Below are 11,427 nucleotides of genomic sequence, written 5' to 3'. Positions count from 1 at the left end.
CAGCTGCCACATATAAAAGCGTCCACATGCGTGCTGTGTGCTTTTGCTAAAGCAAGCTTCACAAGTGACTAAATGGATGCATTCAGCAGACAGAAAATGCTTTTTTACAGATTGCACTCAGCAAAATCCTTTCAAAATTGCGCATTGATGAAACCTCATTTGTGTTATTGTACATTTCCATTAGCCATTCTCTGCACACTTCATCAAGGTCAGTGTGGCCTATATAATACTGGAATAAGCAATGCCATTAGGACATTTAAACAAATTTGCTTTTTATTATTTAGGTTTTCTTCATCAACTTTATCATTTAGCAGCTTATAAAAGATGAAAAGAAACAAAGTACCAGTAGAAAATCCACCCAGACACAGACGACACGCAATTATCGAAGCCATATCGGAAGGGTTGTTGATTTTACCTTATTGCACAGACACTCACTGTTTATTCAAGTTGGGGATAAATATACAACTTTTAAAACCACGTAAAATTTGTGTCACGGTAAAAGACATCACTTATCAGCTGCATTCGTGTCTGTGTTAAAGGTATTGCTGCATAAATTGGCGTGAGGTGCGCTGAGTCATGAGGAATTCAAAATTGGCACACACTGCCACCTAGTGGCACAAGCAATTTAGGTAGTTCTGTGCGTAAAGAAAAAATATAAATACGTGCATTAAATACATGGTTAAAGTCAGTCCATTACTCCTGTGACCACAGCACCTTTGTATGCATTTTCCATTAGTCTTTATCCTTTAACGTGTTTATACAAAGATATACTGTAGATCAATTAATCATAGACTGGTGCAAAAAGGTCAAATTATCATGAGTGTGGAGCTGACGCTCCATTTAGCCTGATTGCAATGAAGGATTTCCTGTGGAATAGCACATCAGCTGAGTGGGCCGTTGCCAGCCCGTATCAGAAAAGGTGTGGAGGTGTGTGTCAGTGATAATGAACCACATCCTTTCTTCTCTAACAATGGGCTGTGACCCTTTATTACGCAGCTCCTGACACCCTGCGTCAGAGGATCACTTCTTAACCTCGCCGTCCATTGGACAAATTCAACAGATGCAGACTGCAGAGGTCATGTTTGTTTACAGTGTTCCAAGCAAAGTCCACCCTCCTCCTCCTCCAAATACATATACAGACGTCTTAAACTGTCCTTATATCTGATATAAATGTTAATGTTAATCTTGAAATTACAAGGAAGTACAGCACTTGCTTCACTATACTTTGAAATAAAAAGCCAATAAAATATTTTATACTGCAAATAACAAGGACATGCAGCTGTCAAGCATTTTGCCTGTGATGGAAAGTGAATGTTTTCTGGCCTACACAATGGTTCCCTTTAAATAGGAAATCTGCTTTTTTTAGTCACCATCTTGCAGTCACCAGCAAGATTACTTTTGCCCTCTGCTTCTCACTTAATTTAAAATAATAATAATCTAAAGTAAAAGTGACAATTTGGTATATTTGCAATACAGTCACCGTCCTCTGAGGTCAAGAATGACCCTCCCAGTTAGTTCTGTGGTGTGCTTTTAGTTTCACTTTGGAACAACCCAAAACCATACTTATATTATAGAATAATACCCTGCATTTTAAGAACATTTGATGAATTAAAACTGCCAAAGATTTAATTGAGGGTCAAATTGATCCCAGGACAAGAGACTTTGGTAGGGGGAATGACTTTGTGTCCATTTCAGAGCAGGAATTAGACAGAAAAGCTCAGCCAGTATAAAATGCTCTTTAACAGCTTTTCCTCTTTATTAAATCATCAATTTAATTTAGTTATTTGATTTTGTGTTCTGTTTATATATATATATATAAAGTTTGTTTTCCATAGTGAATCAAGCAGGACATTTGAATAAAGCTTCCACTTGACCAAATATCCTTGGTTCTTTTTGACCATCCAATGAACACAACGTGCACAACGTAAAAATGCACAATAGAATAAACATTTAGGGCACCAGAATAAATTAATAGACATATTATTATAGCACACAACACATCGCTTAACTTTAAATGCCAGCACTAAGGTGAGATTCCACCAAACCGAAAGCAAAAACATTCAATAAAAAAAAATGCTACATCAGCGACACTTTGACTCAATCGAAAACTGTGCACATACGCGTTTGGGACTATATTTATGTTTCAGAGTCGCGTAAATGACTCCGCCGTGATCAGTGGAGGGTTTGAAGAGCGTCACGAGCCCAGCGGTCACCTGGATCCCTGATTGGCTGCGCGCTCTCATCCGGGTACTGCGCGAGATCGAGCCCATTAGCTAAAGGTACCAATATGGCGGAGGTAAGAGGGAAAACAGGGGGGAAGCGAACAATCTTAAATCGATATTTTTAAAAATCGGGGTTCGTATTTTTCAGTTTTATTCAATCGATTGGGCCTATTGCAGTTTTTTCCCGGCCATACGTTTCAATCCAGGCCGCAGTGGTCATTTTTCTTTCTCTAAATTATGCTTGAATGTCTGGGCTCATCCTTCACCACTAGGCCGTTGCGCCTTCGCTCTCTCAGCTGTAGCGGCGGTGTAAATTGATACGTAAATTTAACGCTAGGTCGCTGGTTAAAGGGGAAAAAATCCATCGCTGTGAAAATAATGAATTTTATGATTTCTAATGAATGAGTGCCGCCTCTTATATAACTGTAAGTCTACTCTGTCGATTACAGTGCCGCGCAAGCGAAATTAGTGTTTACATTTTCGGTGAAAATCGTTCTCATCAGGCTTCAGGGTTAGCTTGATGTTAGCTAACAGTTGTGGAAGCCGACACTGAGTATATATTTGATATTTCTCACATGTTGCTGCTATTATTTCAGCCATTTTTCACACACTGAATCATCGTACCTCTGCCGTGTTAACTATGTTTTTTGTTTGCACTGTCTTGAGTTTTTCGGTCGGATTAGATTGATGCTAATGGTGTAGTAGCCAGTTAGTCCAGGTAAAGTTAGCGGCAAACCATTTTTCTTGCAGATATTAATAGGCCTCTATATTAAATGATGCATTTCTTTTACATCGTTTTTGGGGAAAAACAATTTTAGCTTATAGTGTTCGCTTATGCCTACTGTGCACACTGTAAAGTTTCTTTATTCTTTTTATGCAGGCTTCCCTAGGGAGTTCAAGTCCAGGTAAGAAAACAACGTATACAAATGAAATATTTTTGTCCAGTGTAGTTTTTATTGTGGCTGTGCTAAATGTAGCTGATGCTAGTTGATATTGAGAAATAGAGTAAATACATTCATGTAAAGCCATAAATTGACTTGTGATTGTACTGTCTTGATTTGGGTATGCGCCTGTGTTGACTTTGAGTAAATCTGTTTCACAAAATCAACGCATGTTTTTTCTTCCAAATTCAGTTGGCTCTTTATCGTCAGAGGACCATGATTTTGACCCAACAGCAGAAATGTTAGTTCATGAGTACGATGATGAAAGAACTCTGGAGGAAGAAGAGTCTCTTGAGGGAGGAGGAAATTTCCGCTCCGAGATTGCAGATCTTGAAAGGGTAAATAATGCACATTTGGTTTACCTGTACAAATGAAATCACCATCTCTGCCAGTTAACGTGATAGCCAGCCTTTCCCCCGGTCCCTGAACAAAACAAGTTGGTTATAAATGGATTTTAATGAAATTTTGGGGAAATGGCCAAAGAACAGGTAATTAAGGTTTGGTGATGTTCTGGATTCCAGAGACACGTTGACCTTTGATCCTCCAAGAAGCAGAGCCAAGAGGTTTTGATTGTAACTGGCATTTGATCCTAAAGCAACCCATGTTGTCTAAACCTGTACTATTAATGCTTATATACTGTACAGTAATATGCTGAAATACTATACTGCAACCACCGTATTTGCTGATGAAGCATTTATTTTTAAGCTTTGTCAATATGGATAAAGTGGTAAGGTTGATTACCAACTGAGTTTTGGATAAATTATTTTAATTTAAAAACAATTTTCACTCATATGATGTAGAAAGTGCAAACTAGCTTTGCTAATTCAGTTTTTTTTATTTGGCTATTCTTGTCTGTCTTGCCTTTTTTCCTATCAGGAGGGCAACATGCCGCTAGAGGAACTCTTGGCCATCTATCGTTATGAGGCATCAGCGGGCTCCAGCATAGACAGCTCCTCTGGAGATCTGACTGATGAGCTGCCAGATATGACTTTGGACAAGGTATTTAACAATTCTTACGTGGCAGCACTGCATAGACATTAATTAGTCGCTTTTAATAAGCTATAGATGTTGGCCACATTGTATGCACAGTTGTACAAAATGTATAAATATATATAAATTCTCTCTGTCTAGGAGGAAATAGCTAAAGACCTGCTGTCTGGAGACTATGAAGAGGAGACTCAGTCCTCGGCTGATGATCTAACTCCTTCTGTAACCTCTCACGAGGCTACCGATTTCTTCCCAAGAACACTTCGATGTAAGTAGCAGGTTATGCACAGTAAAAAAAAAAAACTTGAGCCAAATTCCATTTCTGTATAGTAACAGTTACTGCATGACGTTGCACAAATTAGAGCTGGAAGTAGGAGCTTCATAACTGATGAGTTTATTTTCCCTAAAAACTAAATGCATGAAAAAACAAAAATGCCTTTATTTTATGTTGGATGATTTAAGAATTCCGCACTATTGTATGTTTTTCCAGTTTGGTTTGTGTATAAATATATAAATGCTAAATATATTTTCTCAAGAAATAATACGAGATATTTAGTTTATTATTTTTAAATTAGACATTTAGCTCAAAAGGAACCATTAGAATAAAGTGTACTGCAGTGTTGTTTACATGCTGTGTTTTCATTAGCAAACACTATATCTGATGGGGATAAGGAATCAGAGTGCGATGAAGATGGTCCAAGCCCCGAAGACTCTAGAAAGGTAAATAAGAGCTCTTAATATGTTAATAAACGTATGTTACAACTGTTTAATTACACCTGTGATTTTAATCGTAGGAAATAATGGTGGGAACACAGTATCAGGCAGATGTTCCCTCCTGCCTGAGTCATTACAAAGATGGAGAGAAAGGTAACGTCCACATGGGCCTTTGAACCTCTTTTGACCTGTTTCTCATATGAGAGGAACTGTTCCCTTCTGGTGTTGACTGCGTTTGTTTTGTGTATCTTATCATCCAGCGTATGAAGAAGATGATCAGTTGTTATGGAGCCCAGGTGTAATTCCAGAAAGCAAAGTCCGAAGTTTCCTGTTGGACGTGCTCTCGCGGACAACGGATGAAAAGCTGGGATGTGACAAACCAGCCATCCATCTTCGTGACAACGAGCAGGTCTGTAATGGCTCTATTCCAGCTTTTGCTGTCTTGTATACAGCTTAAGCTTTCAGTGTGTTAATATTTTATTGATTATTAGTAGTGACTTTCATTTGTGTGATTGGTTCAGCTGTATTTTCCCCCTCATACATGACGCGTCTCTCCCATAGGCTTTGAATGAGCTTGTCAAAAGCAACTACAACACTCGTGAAGCACTCGAGAGATATTGCAGCCACGTGAAATCCTCAAAAGGTAAGGGAACATCCGCCTTGTTGGCTTATTAGGATTATTAGTTGTTTAAAACTTCAGCTCTAGAAATGTTGGCACCAAAGTTTTGATATTCATTTAATAACCTATACTATGACCCTTTGAATGTCATTCAACTTTGAGCATTTTAGCTAGTTTTGTGCTTGATTTCTAGATCTACATCAGATTATGAATGGTGACAGCAAATATTAAGAACCCCCATGATGACCCTTTATAATCTCTGCAGTCCTACATATGAAATTGATGGGAAGATTTCAACTGGACAAATTGCTTTTTTTTTTTTCCTTTTAAAGATTGAGCCATGTGTAATGAGGCTGTTTAACGTTCAGCTCAAATGGCAAAAAAAAGAGTGCAAACTTCACCATATAGTTGGTCTGTTCACCCTTAAGTCCTAGTTACCCAGATATTTTTGCATAGGCCGACATAAATATCCAGTAACGGTTTAATCAGCACTTTTACATATTGGCTTATATATAGGTGAATACATTCATGTGTCCGGTTTGGTTTCAGAAAAATCGCCTCCTTGGTCGGAAGAAGAATGCAAGAACTTTGAACATGCACTACAGATGTATGACAAGAACTTCCACCTCATACAGAAACATAAAGTGAGTCTTCCTTTGATGGGACTAGTAAACCGATCCCCGTCTCAAGCCTCAGCTGTGCTGACTCACTTTGTCTCCCAGGTCACGACACGAACCGTAGCAGAATGTGTGGCGTTTTACTACATGTGGAAAAAGTCGGAGCGCTTTGACTACTTTGTACAGCAGAACCGTTTTGGGAAGAAAAAGTACAGCAGCTATCCTGGCGTAACGTAAGTGGTAGAACAAGCGTTTAGCTTTTGCTTGCGTACCTGTAGAAACTCCCGTCCAACTCTTGTTTTTGCGCAGCGACTTAATGGACAGGCTGGTGGACGAGGCGGAGGGACTGGCGGTGGACAGTTCCTCCTCGGTGTGTTCAGGGGCAGGTGGAGGAGGAAGGCTGGAGGCCACCACAGACCAGCAGCTCAGTCTGCTCAACTCCATCACAGCCAGTGACCTCACAGGTCAGTGAGATGAACGAGTCGGTCTTTCCTGGGGGGAAGTCTGCATCCGTCTTAACATTTTGTTGAGGTTGTTTTTATTTCTTGCAGCTCTGAGCAACACCGTAGCCACCGTGTGCAGCCCTGCAGAGGTCGGTTGTCTGGACTCCTACAGCTTTCCCCCCCTGGACGGTCTCCATCGCGGCTCCCTGAACCACGACGAATCCCTCGGGTTCCCTTCCAATGGTGCTGAATCCGACTGCCTCAACATGCTCGATACCGGATTCTACCATTCGGAGCTGGGCCAGCTAGGAGGAGTGTGCGTCAACAAGGACTGCGAGCGGCCCTCCAAAAGACTGAAGATGGCTCTGCCGGATTCTTTTATCAACGACGTGTCTGTTGGTAACCTCGGAGTGGACTTCGAAGCACGGCGGACAACAGCACACCACCACCGGATCACCGGGGCCAAAATGGCGGTGTCTGTCACAGACTTTGGGAGCTTGACTGGCGCCGGCGAGCCCAACGGGTTTCTGGGATCACACGCAAGGCACCACACACAGCACACTACGGCACTTCAGTCAGAGTGATCTCTCTCATCTTCTTTCCTCGTGCTTCCCTTTTGAAACCCCCCCAAACCCAATGTACATAAGACTGACCTCACTGGAGAATCCAATTTTAAATTCTAATATAAATATATATAAATATATATATATATGAATATACATTTTGTTTCCATTTTCGTGTAATATGACATCAGTGATGTCTATCATATAGAACTAAATCTTGATTTCTCTCAAGAGTTTATATAGCCATTTATTTTATTTTTTTGTTGCAGTCTTGGATATGTGTAATGTCCGTGTACAGTGGAGCCCAAAGGCTGCAGTAGGAGAGTTGTGTATCTTCCTTCCTCATATTTACACACAACATCTTCAGAGCTACGTGTTATCCTGCCATTCTTTCAGCTGCCAAAAATGGCTTTGTTTTCTGCCTCAAGCATTAGTGTTGTTTAGTTGCTTGTCACTTTAAAAACAAAGAAGTGGTACTGTTTTTAAATGTGTTTGGTTTACGTCTACTCAATCAGGCTAGTTCAGAGGTTTTTTTTGTTATTTTTTTAATTTGCCTTCTGCAAATGTCACTAAATATTCTATGAAGAGCATCACTAGCACGTGGGTTTTTTTTTTCCTCCAGTAGAAGCTGGCCTAGTGGTTAAGTTGTTCAAACATCACCAGACATTGTTGAATATATATTTATTGCATATACATTATTTAATCCTTTGAACGTTTTCACTCATGCTACTATTAGCAAAGCCTAGCCTTATCTCCTTTTAGTTGTAAAACGTTAGAATTTGCTCTTGAATTAATGCCTGTATTAGAGTAAATGCCATTTTCTGACTTCTTTGCTAGCAGTATTATCTCCTTATTTAAAGCCACTCTGTTGTATCAAACTTCCGCCTGACCTGTACTGACTAGAGAATGCTTCTGGTCAACGGTTCTTGAGATTGAGCCATCTTCTCTTGACTGAAGTCCATAATTGTGAATTGTATTATGTTTAGCGGGTTGTTGTCTGTTGATTGGATGCAGTAGTTATGTTTACTTTATCTATGCATTGTGCTATGAATAATTAGTTTGATTCAGGGGTACACAGTGACTGACGTGTCTGTAGATCTTGTGATTCATCATCTTGTGTATTGCCCAGACCCATGCTTAGAAACCATCGTGCGGTTGGATCGAGTTATTCAGTCTACAGCCCCGTCAACAGAGGATATTTACTTATGTTTCATGTAAATATTTAGCAAATAGCCTTTAAAAAGTCTATTATCTGACCTCTTACACTTGTGAATCTGTTAATATGAAAGTTTGATTCCTGGGTAAAAGGCAATAATTTGTAGATATGTACAGATGTTTTAGGTTCCGAGGTTTACCAATCGACTTGTTTTCTGTTTCGTTCGTTCTTTGAAAAGGTCACGACACCCCAGGGCTCGGCTGAAACCACGCATGCCAGCTGCGTCCCATTCTTAATGTGTAGCACTGAAGAAAAAAAAAAAAGGCTTTACCTGAAGACGTATTGATATAGTCAGTGTTGCAAATCCACGTTTGAAAACTGGCGACCACGTGTAAAAGATGCTCATCTCTCTGTACATGTCTGTACTCGTCTCGATGGTAAAGGGATGGCTGCTGCTCTGGTATGTGGAGAGCTCATTTCTCTTAATGCAGTAGGTCCTCCAGACTCTTCAAGCTTTAGCAGTGCCGTGATATTTATTTTCACCTGTGGTTTTGTACAAAGACTCCGAAACCCTGTCAGAATGTAAAGGCCATTAAGTAGTAGGTTTTTTTTTTTTCAGCACCCTGTGATCTCTGGAAAATGTGATTTTATCTATCTCTGCTATGAGACTTGTGTGCAAGCAAGCACTAAAATTTATTTTATATTTTGTATTGTGTTTCAGAGTTTGAAAATGGGGGGGGGGACAAGTTGTGGTTTTGGAAACAAAGTCGAGTCCTTTGATGAAAACAAGAACACCTTTGTGAATAAAAGCATACAAAACAGAAAAATGTATATCCAGAAATAGAGACAATCAAAGACTTCACTATAAGAAATGTTCAAGAAGCTATCTTTATTGTATATAAGAATTGTACATAATCACTGAGGTTTTTGTTTTTTTTAATTATTTTGTATTTTCTGTTCTTTAATACCTTGTGTACAGATCCAGAAATAAAGCTCTGGAAAAGGTTCAGAGATGCTGGCAGTTTTCATCATCCCAGGGAAAGCTTGATTTCTGACCAAGTTTGGCTATAAACAAAGATCAGGATGGAGATTACTTGTGTTTCCATCAGTTATCTAACCGGAAGTGACTGGTCGCACCTGATGGGTACATTTAGAGTCAGGAAGTCCTCAGCGAGGACCACTTCCACGCCGCTGTCCTGGAGAGCATCCTCAGCCTGTCTCTTCAGCTCTGACACGTCGTCCTTGCCCCCCTCCTTTTGCGCGCCGCAGGGCTTGTACCTCTGGCTAAAGTGGTGCAGCACCAGCCGCCGCGCACGGCACGCCTGGGCCACCGCGGCCGCCATTTCGGGCGTGCTGTGTCCGTGCTCCACTGCTTTCTCCCGGTGCTCGTTTGCAAGTGTGGCCTCGTGTACCAGGATGTCTGCTCTGTGGCACAGCCTCAGGGGCCCCTCCCCCAGGACGGAACTGCAGTCGCCCAAGATGCACACTTTCCTCCCGGGGGTGGCGTCTTCCAGCACCTCGGCTGGCAGAACCAGGCGCCCGCTCTCCAGGGTCACCGCCTCACCAGCTTTGAGCCGCCCATAAAGGGGCCCTGGTTTCAGACCTGGGCACAAATTTAAAAAAAATCTGATTAAATTCTTTATCTTTTAAAACATGGGGGAAGAGCGCATGCATGATTACCCAAGACCACACATGTTTCCTCTATAGGATTTGAATTAAAAACAGCATTCACCTAATTCCTTCAGAAGTTCCGTCTTCAGCCTCCCGGGTCGATCATGCTCCTGAACGCAAAAACCAAACGAGGGGATGCGGTGAAACAACCTGAAGGCCTGAACGACAAACCTCTTGTCTTCAAAGAGGAGGTAACACTCACTGGACACGTCCAGGGAAATTGTCCTGCCGGGCTGCTCCTGCGGGTGCAGGGGGCCATCAGCCGTCACCTAGGGGAGGTCACAAAACAGGTAAATGATCAAACATTAATATAGAATCATCTAGAATGACAGGTACCAAGCTGTGTCCCTCACCTCTGGGCTGAGCTGTCCCTCCTCTGGACTCTGGTCGCTCGTTGGCTCCAGTTCATGTACTATGACAGAACAGATTTATATTAAATAAATGAATTCAACACAGTATTTAATATTTCTCCATTTGATGTGTAAACCTGTCATAGACCGTCTGTGTTTGGGGAGAGTGCGCGCTTGCCTGCGTAAGGAAAAAGCAGCTGTGACCCCGTCAGGCCCAGCGTCACCCTGAGAAAGTGCCGGAGGCCCCGGGGGCCGTAGATGTCCACACGGCCGAGCCTCTGCTGGGGGTCGGGGTTACTGTTGAGACTCACGGTGCAAAGTAATCCAGGCAGGCCAAACAGGTGGTCCCCGTGCAAGTGAGAGATGAACACCTTGGTTATTCGACCTGGGTAGAAGAAGTAATCATACATTACACCTGAGCTCTTCTTCTGGATGTCGCCTAAAGGATGCACATTAAGACATTTTGTGGACTCACCGGCTCTGAGCTGGCTCTTCATTAGTTGTGTCTGCGTTCCTTCCCCGCAGTCAAACAGCCAACATTCGCCTTCTGTCCGCAGCACCAGCGCCGAGGCACCGCGGTGAGGAGAAGGGTAGGCCGAGCCGGTCCCGAGGAAAGTCACGTCCATAGTCATACTCGTTTGGACTAAAAAAGTGAAGAAAAGTTCTCACAGCTGTGGCTCCCAACCTGCCATGGATCTATAAAGAGAACTGGACACCGTGGTGAGGGTGGAGCTTTCATTGATTCACATGAAAGTTGCTCAATAGCACACGAAGCAATAAAACGCTCCACTTCCGGGTCTAAGGAAAGCGCTATTGCGCATGCTCCATAGAACCAAAAAGGGACGCGACTGCGCAGTAGCGTTTCCGATAAGCACGTCAAACTACCGCTCGGGCTCTTCCGGGCTCATTCGACAGTTTCCGTGATCATCGCTGCGCGTTCACGAGCTTGTTAACGAGTTGATTGTGGCCGAGCTGCTGCAAAACAGTGACTGTAAAGAGGATGCAGCGTTTAAGTAAACTATAGTATAATATAAAGTGTCATTTACAAAAAAAATATATATCTTGAAATCTAGAATATCTTGAATAGGTTTCTATCTCAAGACTGAAAAGTAATTTACTGCCAGATATCGCCGATAATGATTAA

The 11,427-nt window shown here is 41.8% G+C and overlaps 2 protein-coding genes across 4 annotated transcripts; one reads left to right on the top strand and one right to left on the bottom strand.

The window, feature by feature from the left end:
• Positions 1-2,201: 2,201 nt before the first annotated feature.
• On the top strand, positions 2,202-9,271 carry mier3b (mesoderm induction early response 1, family member 3 b). 2 transcript variants are annotated; one of them, XM_057032256.1, is made up of 13 exons: positions 2,202-2,296; positions 3,103-3,127; positions 3,356-3,501; positions 4,040-4,162; positions 4,295-4,418; positions 4,797-4,870; positions 4,945-5,017; positions 5,125-5,273; positions 5,426-5,507; positions 6,033-6,127; positions 6,206-6,333; positions 6,410-6,564; positions 6,652-9,271. In XM_057032256.1, the coding sequence occupies exons 1-13, from the start codon at positions 2,288-2,290 to the stop codon at positions 7,125-7,127; spliced, it is 1,659 nt and encodes a 552-aa protein (XP_056888236.1). In that variant the 5' UTR covers positions 2,202-2,287; the 3' UTR covers positions 7,128-9,271. The 2 variants fall into 2 exon arrangements, with proteins under 2 accessions (XP_056888236.1, XP_056888235.1); XM_057032255.1 differs by lacking the exon at positions 2,202-2,296 and adding an exon at positions 2,317-2,647.
• Positions 9,132-11,222, bottom strand: elac1 (elaC ribonuclease Z 1). Of its 2 annotated transcripts, XM_057032258.1 has the most exons (5): positions 10,759-11,113; positions 10,462-10,668; positions 10,287-10,345; positions 9,995-10,202; positions 9,132-9,865 (listed from the first exon to the last, which is right to left on the bottom strand). In XM_057032258.1, exons 1-5 carry the CDS (start codon positions 10,913-10,915, stop codon positions 9,372-9,374), a joined length of 1,125 nt encoding a protein of 374 aa, XP_056888238.1. In that variant the 5' UTR covers positions 10,916-11,113; the 3' UTR covers positions 9,132-9,371. The 2 variants fall into 2 exon arrangements, with proteins under 2 accessions (XP_056888238.1, XP_056888237.1); XM_057032257.1 differs by having other exon boundaries at positions 10,462-11,222.
• Between the last annotated feature and the right edge of the window lie 205 nt (positions 11,223-11,427).

Source organism: Takifugu flavidus, chromosome 5, assembly GCF_003711565.1.
Source record: "Takifugu flavidus isolate HTHZ2018 chromosome 5, ASM371156v2, whole genome shotgun sequence".
Taxonomy (NCBI): domain Eukaryota; kingdom Metazoa; phylum Chordata; class Actinopteri; order Tetraodontiformes; family Tetraodontidae; genus Takifugu; species Takifugu flavidus.
The sequence above is the reverse complement of the archived record's forward strand: the minus strand, read 5'-3'. Positions and strand labels throughout refer to the sequence as shown.

What these genes read in the sequence shown, in the direction of transcription:
- mier3b (XM_057032255.1), top strand. Translation starts at nt 2,624, where the DNA reads ATGAGTGCCGCCTCTTATATAACT. An exon ending in CTTCCCAAGAACACTTCGAT is followed by an intron (nt 4,419 to 4,796) that starts GTAAGTAGCAGG and finishes TGTTTTCATTAG; the next exon opens with CAAACACTATATCTGATGGG. An exon ending in CACAGCCAGTGACCTCACAG is followed by an intron (nt 6,565 to 6,651) that starts GTCAGTGAGATG and finishes TATTTCTTGCAG; the next exon opens with CTCTGAGCAACACCGTAGCC.
- elac1 (XM_057032257.1), bottom strand. Translation starts at nt 10,915, where the DNA reads ATGACTATGGACGTGACTTTCCTCGGGACCGGCTCGGCCTACCCTTCT. An exon ending in GCTGCTTTTTCCTTACGCAG is followed by an intron (nt 10,346 to 10,461) that starts GCAAGCGCGCAC and finishes GTTCTGTCATAG; the next exon opens with TACATGAACTGGAGCCAACG. An exon ending in AGGGACAGCTCAGCCCAGAG is followed by an intron (nt 10,203 to 10,286) that starts GTGAGGGACACA and finishes GACCTCCCCTAG; the next exon opens with GTGACGGCTGATGGCCCCCT.